Source organism: Hemitrygon akajei, chromosome 10 (assembly GCF_048418815.1).
Source record: "Hemitrygon akajei chromosome 10, sHemAka1.3, whole genome shotgun sequence".
Taxonomy (NCBI): Eukaryota; Metazoa; Chordata; class Chondrichthyes; order Myliobatiformes; family Dasyatidae; genus Hemitrygon; species Hemitrygon akajei.
The window spans coordinates 176284315-176306019 of record NC_133133.1 but is presented as its reverse complement, the minus strand read 5'-3'; the positions used below and the strand labels follow the sequence as shown (position 1 = coordinate 176306019).

The following is a 21705-nucleotide window of genomic DNA, read 5'->3' as shown; positions in this document are numbered from 1 at the left end:
TCCTCCACTCTCCCATCAGGCAGAATTTAGAACATAGAACAGTACTAACCATCGGCAGCCAACCAGAAAAGGCTCCCTTTATTCCCACTCTTTGCATCCCGCCAATCAGCCACTGCTCTATCCTTGCTAGAATCCTTCCTGTAGTACCATGTTAGGCTGCCTCATGTGTGGCACCTTGATGAAGGCCTTCTGAAAATCCAAGTACACAACATCAACTGATTCTCCTTTTTGTCTATATTGCTTGCTACTTCTTCAAAGAATTCCAAAAGATTTGCCAGGCAAGTCGACTTTTCCTTGAGGAATCCATGCTGCTTACAGCCTATTTAATCATATGCCTCCAAGTAGCTTGAGACCTCATCCTTAATAATTGACTTGATAATCCTTAAGAATCCCTGCCCTAGTATGACAAGTTGGACTCTTGACCTCACAGTCTACCTTGTTTATGGCGTTGTGCCTGTCCTGCACTTTCTCCATAACACTATACTGCACACCATAAACACATAATATTCTGCAGATGATGGAAATCCAGAGGAACACACACACACACACACACACGAGAGCTGGAAGAACTTAACAGGTCAGGTAGCATCTATGCTGGGGAATAAACATCTGATGTTTCGGCCTAAGACCCTTCATCTGGACAGAAAAGGAAGGCGGAAGAAGCCAGAATAAGAAGATGGACGGAGAGGAAGGAGGACAAGCTGGCAGGTGAGACCAGGTGAGTGGGAAGGTAGGTGGCTGAGGGAGGTGGGAGGTGATAGGTGGAAGAGTAAAAGGGATGGAGAAGAAGGAATCTGATAAAAGAGGAGAGTTCAACAGGGGAGAAAGGGAAAGAGGAGGGGCACCAGGAGGAGGTGATTGGTAGGTGAGGGGAAGGGAAGTTGTACGATGGGAACCAGAATGGGAATTGAAAATTGAGAGGAGGTGGAGAAAAGTACTGGAAGTTAAAGAAATATGTTGATGCAGTCAGGTTGGAAGCTACTCAGATGGACCATGAAGTGTGGCTCCTCTACCCGAGTGTGGCCTCACTGTGGCAGTAGAGGAGACCGTGGCAGAAATTATTCTGCATTCTGTCATTGTTTTTCCTTGAACTACTTCAATGCATGTTAACAATGAAATCACAGTGCCTTTAAAGGTATTCATCACCCCTCCAGAAGTTTTCAGGTTTCATTGTTTAACAACATTGAATCACAGTGGATTTAATTTGGCTTTTTTTGACACTGCTTAACAAAAAAAAACTCCTTTGTGTGAAAGTAGATCTCTGCAAAGTGATCTAAATTAATTACAAATATAAACCATAAAATAATTGATTGCATAAGTATTCACCCCCTTTATTATGACAAACCAAATCATATAGCCAATTGGTTTTAGAAGTCACATAATTAGTTAAATGGACATCTGTGTGCAGTCAAGGTGTTTCAATTGATTGTAGTAAAACTACACCTGTATCTGGAAGATCCAACTGCTGGTGAGTCAGTATCCTGGTAAAAATTACACCACAAAGACAGAACACTCCAAGCAACTCCATGAAAAGGTAATTGAAAAGCACAAGTCAGGAGATGGAGACATGAAAATATCCAAGTCACTCAATACTCTTTGGAGTACAATTAAGCCAATCAAGAAATGAAAAGAATATAGTTCAGCTGTAAATCTGCCTAGAGCAGGCTGTTCTCAAAAACTGAGTGACCGTGCAAGAAGGGGACTAGTGAGGGAAGTTACTAAGAGACCTACGACAACTCTGGAGGAGTTACAAGCTTCAGCAGCTGAGATGGGAGAAACTGTGCACACCACTGTTGCCCAGATGCTTCACCAGTCATAATTTTATGGGAGAGAGATAAAGAGAAAGCCACTGTTGAAAAAAAAAACACACATGAAATCTTGGCTTGAATCTGCCAGAATTACATACAGGAGACTCTGAAGTCAGTTGGAAGAAGGTTCTATGGTCCGATGAAACCAAAATTGAACTCTTTGGCCAATTTGACCATCAGACTAAATGCTATGTCTCATGTAACCCAAACACTGCATATCAAAAACACACCATCCCCACCATGAAGCACGGTGGTGGCTGCATCGTGCTGTGGGGATGCTTCACTGCAGCAGGCCCTGGAAGGCTTGTGAAGGTAGAGGGTAAAATGAATGCAGCAAAATACAGGGAAATCCTGGAGGAAAACCTGATTCAGTCAGCAAGAGAACTGTAACTTGGGAGAAGATTTGTTTTCCAGCAAGACAGTGATCCCAAGCATAAAGCCAAAGATACGCAGAAATGGCTTAAAAACAGCAAAGTTAATATCCTGGAGTGACCAGGTCAGAGTCCAGACCTCAATCCAATAAAGAATTTATGGCTGGACTTGAAAAGGGCTGCTCACTCACGATCCTCAGGCAACCTGACAGAGCTCGAGAAGTTTTGTAAAGAAGAATGGGGGAAATTTGCAGTGTCTAGATGTGCAAAGCTGGTAAGAGACCTATCCACACAGACTCTGGGCTGTAATTGCATTTACTAAATAGTGACAAGAGAAAATATGCAGATGCTGGAAATCCAAGCAACACACACAAAATGCTGGAGGAACTCAACAGGCCAGGCAGCATCAATGGAAAAGAGTGCAGAGAATGTTTTGGGCTGAGACCCTTCATCAGGACTGAATACTGACTTGAAGGGGATGGGTAATTATGCAATCAATAATTTTGTGTTTAATAATTGCAATAAATTTAGACCAATTTGTAGAAATTTGTTTTCACTTTGACATGAAAGAGTATTTTCTGCTGATTAGTGTCAAAAAAAGTCAAATTAAATCCATTGTGATCCAATGTTGTAAAACAATAAAACATGAAAACCTCCAAGGGGGGGTGAGGGTGAATATTTTTTATAGGCACTGTATCTGATGGCATACAAAATAAAGTTTTTTCGCTATACCTCAGTACATGTGACAACAGTTACTCATTAAAGTAACAGCCCTCAGGAAATCCGCCAGTCCGTGCCATTCCCAAGTGTATTCACCAACATACCCACCTGCATGACCTTGGTTTCCAGAATTGCATCCAGAAAACGGAAGTTTTCAGCCATTTCCTCAGGGGTCACGACCTCCGCAATTCCAGTCGACATTTCATAGTTATCCAGGAGAGCAATGAATGCTGGGTAATCAAATGTGGATGTGTTAAATAATCAAATTATGCAGAATGATTCAGTTTTATTTATCATGTACATCCAAACATATAAAAAACATATGTATCAACAACCAACACACCCAAGGATGTGCTGGGGGCAACCTGCAATGTAGCCGCAAATTCCAGCACCAATGTAACTTGGCCGCCACGTTCAGCAGACAACGAGACTAAAACTAAAGGTCATGGGTTAAGGGTGAAAGTTGAAATGTTTAAGAGGAACATGAGGGAGAACATCTTCACAGAGGGTGGTGAGAGTGGCAATGGTGGATCCGGGTTCAATTTCAATATTTGAGATGTTTCAGTAAGTAGATGGGTGGGGGGGGGGGGGGAGGGTATGGAGGGCTATGGTTTGGGTGAAGATCGACGCGACTAAGCAGATCAATAGTTCAGCATGGACTAGATGGGTCAAAGGGCCTGTTTCTGTATTGTAAATCTCTATGACTGACTAACATAATGGAGTCAAAACAGAACAGCAACAAAGCAATACCTGTGAATCAGGCTTCTTTCCTCCCTACCGATAAGAATTCACCCAAAAACAAACTTAAAAAGAATTCTGGGTTGTTCAATAGTAAAATCATCCCATTGTGCTTCTATGATTATTCGTGTCACAGGCAGGGCCGTTGATACACACTGCTCATTTATTACCTCATCAGATTGTGCCAGCCCTCTGATTAATGCTGGCTGATTTTAGCAGTTGACTGTGCTGGGAGACCCACAGCTGGGCTCACAATGATATGCAGAAGTGTGTGGAGTTTAAATGTATATCCTCCCTGTGACTGTGTAGAGATGTGACAATAAACTCCAGGGTTACAGAGAAATGAGAAGAGGATTGGGATTGCTTTGCTGGGAGCTAGAGTATTTTCCCTGGAAAAGGGGAGATGGTGAATGAAACACACATGCTATACTGTTTACTCCTCAGTAACTTCCTGAGTTATGAGGAATGAGGTGAATGAGGAATACAGTGCATACTTCCCCCTTTAGGCATTCTGGCAGGCATGAACAATCAATTAAACATAGAAACATAGAAAATAGGTGCAGGAGTAGGCCATTCGGCCCTTCGAGCCTGCACCGCCATTCAGTATGATCATGGCTGATCATCCAACTCAGAACCCTGTACCTGCTTTCTCTCCATACCCCCTGATCCCTTTAGCCACAAGGGCCATATCTAACTTCCTCTTAAATATAGCCAATGAACCGACCTTAACTGTTTCCTGTGGCAGAGAATTCCACAGATTCACCACTCTCTGCGTGAAGAAGTTTTTCCTCATCTTGGTCCTAAAAGGCTTCCCCTTTATCCTTAAACTGTGACCCCTCGTTCTGGACTTCCCCAACATCGGAAACAATCTTCCTGCATCTAGCCTGTCCAATCCCTTTAGAATTTTATACGTTTCAATAAGATCCCCCCTCAATCTTCTAAATTCCAGTGAGTATAAGCCTAGTCGATCCAGTCTTTCTTCATATGAAAGTCCTGCCATCCCAGGAATCAATCTGGTGAACCTTCTCTGTACTCCCTCTATGGCAAGAATGTCTTTCCTCAGATTAGGAGACCAAAACTGCACATGATATTCTAGGTGCGGTCTCACCAAGGCCTTGTACAACTGCAGTAGAACCTCCCTGCTCCTGTACTCAAATCCTTTTGCTATGAATGCCAACATACCATTTGCCTTTTTCACCGCCTGCTGTACCTGCATGCCCACCTTCAATGACTGGTGTACAATGACACCCAGGTCTTGTTGTACCTCCCCTTTTCCTGATTGGCCATCGTTCAGATAATAATCTGTTTTCCTGTTCTTGCAACCAAAGTGGATAACCTCACATTTATCCACATTAAATTGCATCTGCCATGAATTTGCCCACTCACCTAACCTATCCAAGTCACCCTGCATCCTCTTAGCATCCTCCTCACAGCTAACACCGCCGCCCAGCTTTGAATCATCCGCAAACTTGGAGATGCTGCATTTAATTCCCTCGTCTAAATCATTAATATATATTGTAAACAACTGGGGTCCCAGCACTGAGCCTTGCGGTACCCCACTAGTCACTGCCTGCCATTCTGAAAAGGTCCCGTTTACTCCCACTCTTTGCTTCCTGTCTGCCAACCAATTCTCTATCCACATCAATACCATACCCCCAATACCGTGTGCTTTAAGTTTGCACACTAATCTCCTGTGTGGGACCTTGTCAAAAGCCTTTTGAAAATCTAAATATACCACATCCACTGGCTCTCCCCTATCCACTCTACTAGTTATATCTTCAAAAAATTCTATAAGATTCGTCAGACGTGATTTTCCTTTCACAAATCCATGCTGACTTTGTCCGATGATTTCACCTCTTTCCAAATGTGCTGTTATCACATCTTTGATAACCGACTCTAGCATTTTCCCCACCACCGATGTCAGACTCACTGGTCTATAATTCCCCGGTTTCTCTCTCCCTCCTTTTTTTTTAAAAAGTGGGGTTACATTAGCCACCCTCCAATCCTCAGGAACTAATCCAGAATCTAAGGAGTTTTGAAAAATTATCACTAATGCATCCACTATTTCTTGGGTTACTTCCTTAAGCACTCTGGGATGCAGACCATCTGGCCCTGGGGATTTATCTGCCTTTAATCCCTTCGATTTACCTAACACCACTTCCCTACTAACATGTATTTCCCTCAGTTCCTCCATCTCACTAGACCCTCGGTCCCCTACTATTTCCGGAAGATTATTTATGTCCTCCTTAGTGAAGACAGAACCAAAGTAGTTATTCAATTGGTCTGCCATGTCTTTGTTCCCTATGATCAATTCACCTGTTTCTGACTGTAAAGGACCTACATTTGTCTTGACCAATCTTTTTCTTTTCACATATCTATAAAAGCTTTTACAGTCAGTTTTTATGTTTCCTGCCAGCTTTCTCTCATAATCTTTTTTCCCTTTTCTAATTAAGCCGTTTGTCCTCCTCTGCTGGTCTCTGAATTTCTCCCAGTCCTCAGGTGTGCTGCTTTTTTTTGCTAATTTATATGTTTCTTCTTTGGACTTGATACTATCCCTAATTTTCCTTGTCAGCCACGGGTGCAATACCTTCCCTGGTTTATTCTTTTGCTAAACTGGGATGAACAATTGTTGTAGTTCATCCATGCCATATATGTCAAACTCAAGGCCCGCGGGCCAAATCCGGCCCGCGGTGGAATTATCTTTGGCCCGCGAGAAAATATTTAATTACTATTAAAGCTGGCCCCAGTAATCGAAGCGCCTATGGCGTATGATATGGCTAATGCTGAGTTTATTCAGGTACCAGGTTTTCAGGGTTTTTAGTGTTTATTCGGCAGTCTTCTTCATAAGAAACGGAATTTGTAAGGTGAAACACTTTGTAGTTATAGCAGAGACTGTGACACATGAGAGCAGGCTGAAAAAACAGAGGCAACGAAAGCTGCATTTGCACGCGTCCGACTGATCCGGCCCGCATGAAGCTGCATTTTGCTCAATCCGGCCCGTGACCTAAAATGAGTTTGACACCCCTGATCCATGCAATCTTTAAAATTGTGTGTTGAAGATTGAATGCAAAACTTTACAAATCAATAGTAGATTCAGTGCTCAATACTATAAAAGAACACCTTGCACACCGATTCTCAGAATCTTCAACTAAACAAATTTGCATGTTTTAAAATGTAATATCTTTTTCCCTTAACATGAAATGATATTCAAATTTTTTTAAATTACCTTTTTAAAAAATTTCAATAACTAAATTGAACAGACTTCAACTTTGTCAACATACACCCCCTCAAAAGCAGATGTCCCCAACATCTCCTCCCAGTGTTAGACTTGCAATCATTACTTTTCTTATTTCAATCTTAAGGCTGTCACACTGTAGTAGTTTGGACAGAGAAGTTGATTAGACAAATCTTTCCATATACTTAGCTGTGAATCACAGTCATTCAATGCTAGAAGTTAGTTGACAATGAGAGCAGATCACAATCACACATGCACTTAAGTAGATCATGGCTGCTACTCCTGGTTTCTAACAAGAGTTTGTAGTTACCAGGGCATTTCTGGGCTCAAATAAGGAAAGGTTTATATGATTTTCTCTCTAAAGTGCTTTATGATAGCAATAGTCTTTGAGCACCAGGAGCACACCTGTTAATTAGCATGGGGTATTAATTAGACAGTCTCACTGTCTCATTGTCTCACCAAGTCCGTGAGCACGTCATTTTGCCAACATGTTAGTCGCTTTATGGTGAGACATTCACTTACTTGTTTAGGGCATAAACAGCCCCTTCAATCAACAGTCCCTATACTACTTTCCTTCTACCAAGCATCCCTTTTGTTTCTAGTAGGCACATGGTAGTTAATGTAAGAACTGAGGCACAGGTAGCCATGATGTCATTGATGTTACAGTAATAAGGCAAGGCCTGATACTGATATGGTCTGCAATCTGTATGTTGTGAGACGTGGGGGACCCAACCTAAAGTGTTTTGGTGGTTGTCATTCTCTCCAAGGAAACTCTGAGCTCCATCTGGTTGTCTGGCTTATCATTCACAGGAGTAAATACAGGAACTGGGATCTGTTCACAGGCAGAAAAAAAAATCACTTGGCCACTTGGTTAAGATGAAGGTACAGGGACTGGTAATGATTCTCAATCGGAAAGTCATTTGGGTGACGTGGTACAGATAAAGATACATAGACAGGTATGAGTTTGAGTTTGAGTTTGCATAGCATTTTTTCCATTGTAATAGCAATGGCACTCACTCCTGCTTCCTGACACTCACTGAGTTCTGACACACTGCTAGTGTCTTCCACAGTGAAGGAAGGTGCAAAGTACCCATTAAGTCCCCCATTACTGCCTCACCAGCATCATTTTCCAGTGGTCCAATATCAACTCTCACCTCCCTTTTACTCTTTATATAACTGAAAATACTTCTGGTATCCTGCTTTATATTATTGGCTAGTCTGCCCTCATATTTCATCTTTTCCCTTCTTATAGCTTTTCTAGTTGCCTTTTGTTGAATTTTAAAAGCTTCCCTATCATCCAACTTCCCATTCACTTTTGCTGCCTTATATGCCCTTTCCTTGGCTTTTTTGCAGAGCTGAACTTTACTGTCAGCAACAAATTCCCTCTCTTGTGATCTGATACCAACCTGTTTTTCCCAATCCCATTGCATATTGAAGTCCCCTATGACAATTGTGTCATTACCCTTATTACAAGCCTTTTCCAGCTCCTTTCGCAAACTCAACCCCACATCTTGGCTACTATTTTGAGGCCTATATATAATTCCCATAATGGTTTTTTTTACCCTTGCAATTTCTTAACTCCACTCACAAAGACTCAATATTCTTTGACCCTATGTCACCACTTTCTAAAGATCTAATTCCATCTCTTACCAACAGAGCCACACCAGCGCCTATGCCTTCCTGCCTGTCATTTCAATAGAAAGTATATCCTTTGATGTTAAGCTCCCATCTGTGGCCTCCTTTCACCCATGACTCCATGATGCCCACGATGTCATACTGACATTTCGTCCACTCGTCAGCTGGGTCAAATACAGTCCCTTCTTGTGCAGTGACAGGGAACACGGACTAACTTGTTGCAATGCCCCGAGCACGATTTTCTCAGCTAGCACAATATCATGGTCTGTTCTGATGTGCATATCAATAACAATGTATGGACGAGCACCCCTCTGGAGTGTTATGATTGTATGTTCTGTTAAGTTAACCCTCTCCTTTGTTGTCTTTACTCGATGCTCACAAGTATTCTCAATGCCAATCAGATAGATAAATGCCTTGATTTTTCTGCTCTTAAGGCCAGGGAATACAGCTCTTACTAGTTCATACAAAGGTTCTCCCTCTCGGTCTTTAAATCTTATTCTGTCCCTCCTTTATAATCTGTTCAGTTATGTTGATGGGATGGGGTAGAGGTCTACCTTCCAGAACCAGAACTGACATGATCAATTCTTTTGCACTGGGCAAAACCAATCTGAAAGTGATCTCAACCCATGCTTGCACCACTGGGTGCCACTAGCTGTAATGTCTCGGGTGTCTCTACTGCTTCTGAAACATCCCTCAGTTTAACTCCAGGTAAGTGCCTAGTTTTCCACTGCCCGTCAATGATGTACACCTGTGAACCCGTGTCCCATATCGCCTCACTTTGACGTCCCTGTAAGCAGCTTTCTACCAGGTATTGTCTGCCCACCAGTGAGGATACAGACAAATGTTGATTGACTTGGCACTGAGCAACTAAAACACTGGAGGATGGCTGTTCCTTGTTATTTGTCTTGATCCTACACTGATTCCAGGGGTCTGTGAGCAGTAATATAAGGCTTTACATCTGGGGCACCTTGTACTTACACCCACAGCTGGCACCTCGGTGGGACACATCTGTAATACTGGTCACTTCCTGTCCCGCACAAGAAACCCATCTTGGGTTAAAGGATCCTCTCTGGGTTGGCTTATTCCTCGTGCTTTACATCCTGCTAAGTAGCCCGCTGCTACCACAGCTGTAAGAGTGGCTGCAAAGTTCCTCACACCCTCTCTGTTGACAGTGGAAACACTTTGTTTGTGTTGAACAAAGTTGCTGAGGCAGGCCAGGATACGGACATATTGGGGCTGGATACTGTTGTGAAACTCCATGCTGCTGTGGTAAAAATGAATAATTCTTTGAAGCTACTTGGCATAGCTGCTCAGCTTCAGAAAGCAATGCATATGATATTGCTCCATTTTGTTGAAATGGGGGAAGTTATTGTGGGGCTGGATGTGATTGAAGCAGAACAGGTTCAATTAACTGGTTTTGCTTTTTCCACCGTTTTTGTTCACCATTTGGCCCTGTCTGGAGTTCAGACCCAACAATGCTTTGCCCCACAGACAGCTCAGCCCCTTTCGTACCCACCCAGGTGGTCGCTGGCAACTCTGTGTGAGGTCCTGCAGCTGAAGAGTTTCTACCACCTTTTTTTTTGTTTAAAACCGAAAAGCATTGTTGACGCACAGGTAAGGGTTGTTGAAGTCACTCCTTTACCTGTGCAACGTCTTCACTAAGTGTTTGCAACTGTGACACTCGGTGTCTATCAGTCCTTTCCACCCGACATTTATACTCACAGGATGTTCCTCTGACTGTGACAGTGTGGACTGACCCAGCTGGCTTCTGTTTACTCTTTTTCTCTGCTCCATTCGTACATGCAATGTTTACTTCTCTCAGAGTACCTCACCTGAGGCTTTGGGATCTAAATGGTACGGCTGCAGGTAATTTTGAATACAATCGCTTTGCAAACCGGTGAGTACAGTATGTGAAAATATACCCTGCACTATGGCTGGATCATATTTCAGACCAGGCTCTGCTTTCTCTGAGGCAAACAATACTTTCTGCTTCAGGTCAAGAACACGTATTCAGAAACTTTGTGGCGTCTCTGTACTGTGTTGAGCTTCTGTTGTCAGCTGTTTATACAGTTCAGCTGCCTCCTTTTCCTGATGACGTGAGCAAAGGATCCGTCTAAGGATATGCCCTCATTGCAGAACTGGAGCCCAGGCACTGGATCGATTATCTCCTCCTCTGCATAGCCTCTATTTAGGGTGCTTTCCATTTGGTGAACAAGGCTAGAAAACAACAACTTGTCTCTCTGACCGGGCTCACCAACCTGACCAGATATTTTAAAGTCTTTGCACCATGCTGGTAGGACTATTTGCCTCTGAACTAACCGCTGTGGATCACTAGAGTTCATCCCGTTAGGAGCTGACCTTTGTATTGAACTACAAGTTAGTGTAATTTCCCTGTTTTTTCTCCTCCATTTCATCAGCCATAGCTCATTTAACTTGTCTCTAACCTGAAGAAGTTCAGACATGCTACTGTCCTCTATATTTCTCAGCTCCTCTCTTCCCAGATGGTTAGGAAAGGGATACGAGAGACAAATGTGTTTTTGTAGCCATGTTCTCTCCTGGGAGCTTCTACCAGCTAGTCTTTAGGTAATTCACACACTTTCTCACTAATTTCTTCTGGGAAATTCGTTAAGTACATCCATTTTCTTTTCCCCTTGGCAGTGGTGCAAGTTATTGTAGTGGCTGTAAGATTACCTGCTGCTGACTAGATTCTGCAGCCTCTAGCATTCACTGTGCCTCAAGTGCGTGCACTGCTCCATCAGCCCTCAGCCTCACCCTCACCTCAATCAACTGGCTCACTGTACTGCTGCTTAAGGCGATTAAGAAAAGGCTGGGTGGATGTACTCAGTCTGGCAAGGAGATGGTCCACCTCCACACCCATCCCATCAGTGCCTCCAAAATGTTGTAGTTTCCCTGAAAAAGGGAGATGACGAATGAAACTTAGACTTTGTACTGTTTACTCCTCAGTAACTTTATGGTGAATGAGGGATTCAGCGTGTATTCCCTCTCACCGGGCATTCTGGCAGGTGAGCAATCAATTGCATGCTGAAGATCGAATGCAAGATTCTATGTCAATGGCAGATTCAGTGCTCAATATTACAAAAGAAAACCTTGCGCACAGATTCTCAGAATTTTCAACTTAACATATTTGCTTATTTTTAAAGTAATATTCATTCTTTCAACATGAAATATTAGCATCAAATAAATATTTTAACTCTTAAAACTATTTGAACAGAAATAACTAAATTGATCAGATTTTTCACACTAGCATTAGACAATGGGCCAAATGGACACCTGCAATGTACCAAGGAAGGAGTTGTGAAGGCAGTGAAACAGCCTGATCAACACCTCCTTTATTTTATTATTTCATGTCAGTCACCTTATGTACAGCCTAACATCACTTTATGGACATACAAACAAGTATATAAACTATGTGATGTATTTATATTTACTGTTTTCTTATTATTCTTTATCTTACTGCATTTTTTGTGCTGCATCAGATCCAGAGTAACAGTTACTTTGTTCTCCTATATACAGGAAATGCCATTAAACAATTTTGAATCTTGAAATTATTTTGCCAAATAGCCACTGGACTGGTGTGAGTTCCTATACTCTGTGATTACAGTTGAGCAGAATATAGCTATCCTGGAAACCTACTTGAGAAGGATTTAATTGTCCTCAGACGTTCCTCATTTACGTAGGAGAACAAGGGATAGCGGGCACAGTCCCTCGCTCTGTTGCTGCCAGCAGCGACATAAAAGGCCTTACCCTGAGGAGAGAGGTTGTGTTCACTGTCAGAGCAATATTAGTGTGAACCAGTTCTTCCCAACACAGCCCTGTGCAAGCCCAGCACAGTCCAACACTCACCACACACCCACCTACCAGCTCAAACACAGCACAGTCCAACACTCACCACACACCCACTACCAGCTCAAACATAGCACAGTCCAACACTCACCACACACCCACTACCAGCTCAAACACAGCACAGTCCAACACTCACCACACACCCACCTACCAGCTCAAACACAGCACAGTCCAACACTCACCACACACCCACTACCAGCTCAAACACAGCACAGTCCAACACTCACCACACACCCACCTACCAGCTCAAACATAGCACAGTCCAACACTCACCACACACCCACCTACCAGCTCAAACACAGCACAGTCCAACACTCACCACACACCCACTACCAGCTCAAACACAGCACAGTCCAACACTCACCACACACCCACTACCAGCTCAAACACAGCCCTGTGCAAACCCAGTACAGTCCAACACTCACCACACACACACCTACCAGCTCAAACACAGCCCAGTGCAGCCCAGCACAGTCTAAGATGTCAGTACATACATGCACACCTTGAAGCAAGCTCAGCTGTGACTTTCTAAGCAAACTGGATGCATGTTTGAAGGTGAGAAGTTTATAGCAGTACAGGCAGAAGTGGAGAGTCAGACCATATCAACTCCATTTAAAAGAGTTTACAAACAAGGAAATGTTGACTTCAGGAGAACACAGAATCTTCATTGAAGCAGTTTAAAATTCCTTTTTGAAGTTTGAGGGGATTTGGTATGTCACCAAAGACTCCTGCAAATTTACACAGATGCACCGTGGAGAGCATTCTGACGGGTTGCATCACTACCTGCTACGGAGGCTCCAACGGGCACGATGGAAAGAGGCTGCTGACAGTTGTAGACTCAGCCAGTTCCACCATGGGCACAGCCCTCCCCACCATCGAGGCCGCCAGTGAGAGGTGGTGCCTTAAGAAGGTGGTACCATCATTAAGGACCCTCACCATCTGAAACATGCCCTCTCTCACTGGAGGCAGTACAAGAGCCTGAAGACCCACACTCACTGATTTGGTAACAGCTTCGTCTCCTCTCCCATCAGATTTCTGAATGGTCCATGAACACTACCTCATCATTCCTTCTCTTTGACTATTTAGTGATTTTTGTGATTATACTAACTTTATTTCTTTGCACTGAGCTGCTGCTATAAAACACCAAATTTCACATCATTCTGAACAGCGAGTGGATGCACAATGATTGATGTCCAGTGTGTGCACCCTGCCAAATCCATCTAACCCTGGGTCTATTCAGACCTTCCTCAAGATTATCCTCAACCATCAGTGGCTGACTGTGTCATCAGCTTACTGAAGCTACACCCGACGACAGAGGCAGATGGGAAGTGCAATGCTCTATAATCACTCAGGGACATCTTGTGCATAGGTATCTGATACCAAGCCACGTGGTAATGCAGTACGCACACACATCTCACTGCCTGCAACCCAGCCCTGGATAGGTCTAACATTTTTCACACACTCCGCCTCCAACACAGGCCTATGCAAACCACAGTCCTACTCTCCAACAATAGCCCTGGATAACCCCAACATGGTCCAACACTACACACACACACAAATATACCCCAAACTACAGTCCTACACTTCACCACACACACAAATACATGCACACACAGACACACAAAACTCTCTCCACCTATGCCAAATTTAGACCATATCATCCACCTCATAACTCTCACCTTCCAGACAGAATCACCAGTCTTGATCCACCCCCGAATTTCCCTTACGCATAATCACCCGCTTTAACCCCAATGAAACCCCCCCAACTTTCTTGTACACCATGCACAGTATTGACCCCACCCTACACAGATGCTCCACAGGAACAGCAGATGTACAGAGTGTGGTCCAGACACTGTGTGCTTTGTTAAGCCCGTTTGCCCCTTCACTGATCAAGTAGCACACCCACAGTTTTAGCATGCATGTTCTGCTGCAGCTGCAGACTCACCGACCTGCACGTATATCTGGTAGTCCACCTCGGGCAGCAGACGATTCTCGTCAGCTTTCCAAAGCTCGTTCAGTATCTTAGAAAGCTCTTCATTCATTTCCAAGCTGGAAGGGAGGAAGAAGCAAACGATGAAGTGAGTGAAAGGATTCTTTCCCTCTGCTCAAGTGCACGTACACACACACACAAGTGTGGAAGGTGTGCAACAGTTTATACACAGACAGCCCAGACCAGTGAGAAGTGCAAGCAGAGCAGAAACAAGAGGGCGGGACTGTGGGTAATATAGTTTCAGCAGGAAATAAGTGGCAGAGAAAAATTTAAATTTAAACAGTCAGAACATCTGGGTTATAGACACACTTCCCTCACTTCCTGCCAATAAACTTCATGGCCTAAACATAATTATCTCTTGGTAAACAGCAGAAAAAGCCTTCAGTGTTTATGGAATCACTGAACAGAAACAGCGCACTGGACAGACACTCAATTCTTTACAACTGTCCTGGCGGTGCAGTTGGTCCCATCTCTTCCCCACAGCCCAGAGATTTCTTTCAAGGACCCATCCATCACCTAAAGGACAATCTTTGTGTGGGATGAACAACAGAAATATCTGCCCCTCTGGCTGGGATTAAAGAACCCTTCAACACCTCTGGAAAAGCAGCGGGGGGGAATCTCAGGGCCAATCATTACTAACTGTCTGTCACTCTCGAGTGTTGGTTTTGGGTGTGGCCGTGCCGACACTGAATGCTGGATTTCCCACATTACAACGGTAATTACTGGCTTTGAAGCCCTTTGTGATGTGAAAGGTGATATCAAAGTTCAAAGTAAATTTATTATCAAAGTAAATATACTTCACCATTTACAATCCTTAGATTCATTTTCTTGCAGGCAATCACAGTAAATACAGGAGTTTGTATGTTTGCCCCATGACTGTGTTGGTTTCCTCCGGGTGATCCAGTTTCCTCCCACAGTCCAAAGATGTACCAGGTGGTAGGTTAACTAGCCATTGTAAATTGTCCCGTGATTAGGCTCGGGTTAAATTGGGGTATTGTTGAGTAATATGGCTCGAAGGGCCTGGGGAGCCTGTTCTGTGCTGAATCTTGATAAATAACTAAACAGATAGTTATTAATAAATAAGCAATAATTATTGAGAACTTGAGATGAGAGTCCTTGAAAGTGAGCCCGTAGATTGTGGGAACAGTTCAGTGAAGTTAAATCCTCTGGTTGGGGTAATAACCATTCCTGAACCTGGTGATGTGGGTCCTGAGGCCCCTGTACCCACTTTCCTGATGGTTGAGGGGTAATAACCATTCCTGAACCTGGTGATGTGGGTCCTGAAGCCCCTGTACCCCTTTCCTGATGGTTGAGGGGTAATAACTGTTCCTGAACCTGGTGATGTGGGTCCTGAGACCCCTGTACCCCTTTCCTGATGGTTGAGGGGTAATAACTGTTCCTGAACCTGGTGATATGGGTCCTGAGACCCCTGTACCCCTTTCCCTTTCCTGATGGTTGAGGGGTAATAACTGTTCCTGAACCTGGTGATATGGGTCCTGAGACCCCTGTACCCTTTTCCCTTTCCTGATGGTTGAGGGGTAATAACTGTTCCTGAACCTGGTGATATGGGTCCTGAGACCCCTGTACCCCTTTCCTGATGGTTGAGGGGTAATAACTGTTCCTGAACCTGGTGATATGGGTCCTGAGACCCCTGTACCCCTTTCCCTTTCCTGATGGTTGAGGGGTAATAACTGTTCCTGAACCTGGTGATATGGGTCCTGAGACTCCTGTACCCCTTTCCTGATGGCAGCAGTGAGAAATGCACATTTCTACGTTGAATATGAGAGACAAAACAGAGTGAGATGAGAGGACAGGGACAGGCAGGAAGGGCATACACATCACATTATCACTGAGAATTTACCCACACAGTACATTTATTATCAAAGTGTGTATCCTGAGATTCATTTTCCTGCACAGTTACAAAACAAAGAAACATCATGGAACCCATTCAAAGAAAATATCAAACTGTAGCGGTGTGCTACACGCAGCGCTAAAATAACGACACGAAGTCGGTAAACTGCAGTCAAAGTTAATTTTATTCGAACTTCACAGCCTTGCTTTAAAGCCTCCCTCATCCCGCCCCCCCCCCCACCCCCGGGCGTGGATGCTCCAAGGGACACGTACTCACAAACCCCCGCAGGCTTTTCTCCCTTTGTTGCGGACCTAGTCTTTGTGCCTGCACGCTGGCTAATTGTGAGCTGGTTCGAGTGTGCTAGGAAGTGGGTCGCCACATAACCCCCCTCCCAGAACCGGCGATACACCCCCCAATGTCCACAGTCTGGGCCGGAACCTGTTTGGGAGGTCAGCCTCTGCGCCGCGGGTGCCGGAAACTCAACTGGTTGCGCCAAGTCCACATGGGCCGGTTTGAGTCGGTCCACCGTGAAAACCTCCTCTCTCCCCCCAACGTCCAGCACGAACGTGGACCTGTCGTTTCTGAGCACTGTGAACGGCCCCTCGTAGGGCCGCTGTAGCGGTGCCCGATGTCTGCCCCTTCGTACAAACACAAACTTACAGTTCTGCAAGTCTTTGGGTACGCAGGTTGGGTTCTGCCCATGCTGCGAAGTGGGTATGGGGGTCAGGTCACCGAGCCTCTCGCGTAGTCTGCCCAGGACTGCTGCGGGTTCTTCCTCTTGCCCCCTTGGGGCTGGTATGAACTCCCCGGGAACGACCAGGGGTGTGCCGTACACCAACTTGGCTGACGAAGCATGCAGATCGTCTTTGGGCGCCGTGCGGATGCCGAGTAGGACCCAGGGAAGCTCGTCCGCCCAGTTAGCTCCTCGCAGGCGGGCCATGAGAGCCGACTTTAGGTGACGGTGGAAACGCTCCACTAGTCCGTTCGACTGTGGGTGGTAGGCAGTGGTGTGGTGCAGCTGTGTCCCCAAAAGGCTGGCCATAGCTGACCACAGGCTGGAGGTGAACTGAGCGCCTCTGTTGGAGGTGATGTGGGCCGGTACACCAAAGCGGGACACCCAGGTGGCAATCAGTGCCCGGGCGCAAGATTTGGAGGTGGTGTCGGTGAGCGGGATCACCTCTGGCCATCTTGTGAACCGGTCCACGATAGTCAGGAGGTGCCGCGCACCGCGCGACACTGGCAGGGGGCCCACGATATCCACATGAATGTGGTCGGAACGCTGGTGGGTGGGGTGGAACTGCTGCGGAATCTCGTGTATTCAGAGATGTAGGACAGATGGCGCTGCTGGCGGGACGACCAGGGATCGGACACCTTCGTGAACGTAAAGGTAAGCGGTTTGTGGTCCGTGAACGCGGTGAAGGGCCTACCTTCTAAGAAGTACCTGAAATGCCGGATTGCCAGGTATAGCGCCAACAGTTCCCGGTCGAAAGCACTGTATTTGAGCTCGGGTGGCCACAGGTGTTTGCTGAAAAACGCCAGGGGTTGCCAGCAGCCCGCGATGAGCTGCTCCAGTACCCCACCGACTGCCGTGTTAGATGCGTCCACTGTGAGGGCGGTAGGGACGTCCATTCTGGGGTGCACTAGCATCGCGGCGTTCGCCAAGGCATCCTTCATTTGAATGAAAGCGGCGGCGGACTCCTCGACCCAGGTAATGTCCTTGCCCGGACCGGACAGCAGGGCGAACAGGGGGCGCATGATCCGGGCAGCTGAAGGGAGGAAGCGGTGGTAGAAATTGACCATACCTACGAATTCCTTAAGGCCTTTGATCGTGGTGGGTTGGGGGAAATGGCGGACCGCATCTACCTTAGCGGGCAGAGGGGTTGCCCCGTCTGCAGTAATCCTGTGGTCCAGGAAGTCAATGGTGTCGAGCCCGAACTGGCATTTGGCCGGGTTGATTGTCAGGCCGTATTCACTCAGTCGGGCGTAGAATTGTCGGAGGTGGGACAGATGCTCCTGACGACTGCTGCTTGCTATGAGGATGTCGTCCAAATAGATGAATGCGAAGTCCAGGTCGCGTCCCACCGCATCCATTAACCGCTGGAACATCTGTGCGGCATTCTTCAGGCCGAGCGGCATGCGGAGGAACTCGAAAAGGCTGAACGGGGTGATGAGAGCCGTTTTGGGGACGTCGTCCGGATGCATCGGGATTTGATGGTACCCTCGGACGAGGTCTACCTTGGAGAAGATCCTTGCTCCGTGCAGGTTTGCTGCTAAGTCCTGAATGTGCGGCACAGGGTAGCGGTCCGGTGTGGTAGCCTCGTTCAGCCAGCGGTAGTCGCCGCATGGTCTCCAGCCCCCTGTCACTTTGGGCACCATGTGCAGGGGGGAGGCCCATGGGCTGTCGGACCGCCGGATGATCCCCAATTCCTCCATCCTCTTGAACTCCTCCTTCACCAGTCGGACCTTGTCCGGGGGAAGCTGCCGAGCACGGGCGTGGAGGGGTGGTCCCTGGGTCGGGATGTGGTGCTGTACGCCGTGTCGGGGCATGGCTGCTGCGAACTGCGGTGCCAGAACCGATGGGAAATCCGCCAGGACCCTGGTGAAGTCGTTGTCGGACAGCGTGATGGAGCCAAGGTGAGGGGCTGGCAACTGGGCTGCACCCAGAGAGAACGTCTGAAAGGTCTCGGCGTGAACCAGTCTCTTCCTGGGCAGGTCGACCAGTAGGCTGTGAGACCGCAAAAAATCCGCACCCAGAAGCAGTTGGCCTACGGCGGCCAGTGTGAAGTCCACGTGAACTGGCTGGAGCCGAACTGTAGCTGCACCTGACAGGTGCCATAGGTCCTTACTGTGCTGCTGTTCACGGCCCTCAGGGGGGGACCTGGTGCCCTGTTGCGGGTGTCGTAACTCATCGGAGGTAAGACGCTGATCTCGGCACCGGTGTCGACCAAAAAACGGCGTCCCGACCGCTTGTCCCACACATACAGGAGGCTATCCCGAAGGCCAGCCGCCGTAGCCATCAGCAGCGGCTGGCCCTGGCGTTTCCCGGGAACTTGCAGGGCGGGCGGCAACGGCGGGCTTCTGCGCCCCACCGCTGGTGGTAGAAACACGAGTGTTCGTTGGGCTCCCCACCCCTGCCTCTGGGGCTAGTGGGCTCTGCGGCCAGGCCTGGACTGGTTTGCTGCTGGGAGCGTGGCCGGGTGATCAGTGCGATGGACGCCCCACTCACCTTCTTGGCGTTCCACAGCAAGTCCGCCCGGGCTGCCACCTTCCGGGGGTCGCTGAAATCCGCGTCGGACAGCAGCAGGCGTATGTCCTCAGGCAGCTGCTCTAGGAATGCCTGCTCAAACATGAGGCAGGGTGTGTGTCCGTCGGCCAGAGAGAACATCTCATTCATTAAAGCTGATGGAGGCCTGTCCTCCCAAGCCATCCAGGTGCAGTAAACGGGCAGTTCGCTCGCGGCGTGAGAGTCCGAAAGTCCTTAGGAGCAGGGCTTTGAATTCTGTGTACTTGCCGTCCGCCAGGGGAGACTGTACGAACTCCTCAACCTGGGCCGCTGTGTCCTGGTCGAGGGAGCTCACCACGTATTAGTAACGTGTGTCCTCCGAGGTTACCTGCCGAACGTGGAATTGGGCTTCTGCTTGCTGGAACCACAGGTGAGGTCGTAGCGTCCAGAAGCTTGGCAGTTTTAACGAAACTGCATGAACAGATGCGGTGTCGGTCATCTCCGGACCAAAATCGTTTGGACCGTCGGGGTCACCAATTGTAGCGGTGTGCTACACGCAGTGCTAAAATAACGACACAGAGTCGGTAAACTGCAGTCAAAGTTAATTTTATTCGAACTACACAGCCTTGTTTTAAAGCCTCCCTCATCCCGCCCCCCCCGGGCGCGGATGCTCCAAGGGACACATACTCACAAACCCCCGCAGGCTTTTCTCCCTTTGTTGCGGACCTAGTCTTTGTGCCTGCACGCTGACTAATTGTGAGCCGGTTCGAGTGTGCTAGGAAGTGGGTCGCCACAAAACACCCAATGTTAAAAAAAATGAACAAATCATGAAAACGGCAAAAAAATGAGCAAATAACACACAAAATATTAATTATTAAACTTCAGTGTCATCGACAATGCTCAGGGTAGTTCAGTTCAATTTAGCGCTGTGTTGTTGATTGATGTATTGAGAAGTAGTCGTTTGGTGAACTGTCTGCAGGACAGTGTCTTTAGTCACATTGGCTGCTGGCGCCATCTTTTCTCCCCCACATCGGAACAAAGAAACACAACAGAATGAATGCAAAGCTGCACACAAGGGCTGACTAAGAACCAGTTTGCAAAAGACACCAAACTTGAAAAATACAAAAAAAGCAAATATTAATGAATATTAATAACTATAAATAGCACCAAGAGGATGAACTGTAGCGTCCTCGAAATTGAGTCCATAGGTTGTGGAATCAGTTCATTGTTGAGGTGAGTGGCATTATCCATGTTGGTTCAAGAGCATGACGTTTGCAGGGTAATAACTGTTTCTGAACCTGGTGATGTGGGTCTTGAGGCCCCTGTACCTTCTTCCTGTTGGCAGCAGTGAGGAGAGAGCATGGCCTGGGTGGTGGGGGGGCTCCCTGATGATGAATGCTGCTTTCTTGTGACAGCATTCCTCATTGATCTGTTCCATGGTGGGGAGGACTCTTCCGCTGATGAACCCACAGCACCAACCATGAATTTCAGCGTTACTCAAGGAAGTCAATCAGCCCCTCCTTTGTGCTAGCCTTTGAAGGGGCTCTCCAATTGGATCTGTGTTTAATATAAACTACTTTCCAATTTCTTTACACAAGACCAGTATATTGAGTTTGAGCTGACCACGGGGCCTAATTATCCCAATCCTATCTGCCCCCGCATGCTTGTTACCCTCCCCTTTTCACATCTGTCTAAATGTCTACGTCTTCCAAACAACTGTTCCCCCGTTCTAAAACTTGTAAACTTTCCTCTTTTCAACTTACCCTCATACACGCTCTGAGAGAAAGATCCTGACTGTTCCCCTTATCGATAGCCTCTTAATTCCCTTCAACCCATGGGCCCCTGTTCTCTGTACTCCCCCAAAAATATACATTGCTTGATATCCCCCGATATTCTCCTTGAACTATACAGACCCCCAAAACCCTTCAGCCCCTCCTCCCCTCTATATTCCCTCTAAACTATGCCCCCTCTCGATAACCATATACCTTCTATAAAGCTCCCCTCATATTCACTCTAAATTATGCAGCACCCTTCCCCCCACCCCTGTATTCACTCTAAACTTTATAGCACTGTGTTTTTTTTAGCCCTATTTTCCAGCTGGTCCAGATCCTGCTTTGACAGTCTTCATCATGAGCCACTACACCCACAATCTGATTATTTTCCATTTGCCTTTGCCCACTCCTCTAGGACCTCTAGAGGTCTCTAGAGTTTGTTCTCCAACCTTTCTCAATATTACCTGCCCTAGAACAGGTGGTGTTTACTGATGCAG

General features: G+C 46.5%; 1 protein-coding gene across 1 annotated transcript in view; it reads right to left on the bottom strand.

Moving 5' to 3' along the window:
- endouc (endonuclease, polyU-specific C) overlaps positions 1 to 21705 on the bottom strand; it is a 53897-nt gene that overhangs the window by 19779 nt on the left and 12413 nt on the right. The window contains exons 2-4 of the mRNA XM_073059793.1: positions 14321 to 14420; positions 12162 to 12273; positions 3008 to 3129 (exon numbers count right to left, since the gene is read on the bottom strand). Of these exons, the coding sequence (XP_072915894.1) occupies positions 3008 to 3129; positions 12162 to 12273; positions 14321 to 14420 (334 nt within the window). The remainder of the gene's footprint in view (positions 1 to 3007; positions 3130 to 12161; positions 12274 to 14320; positions 14421 to 21705) is intronic.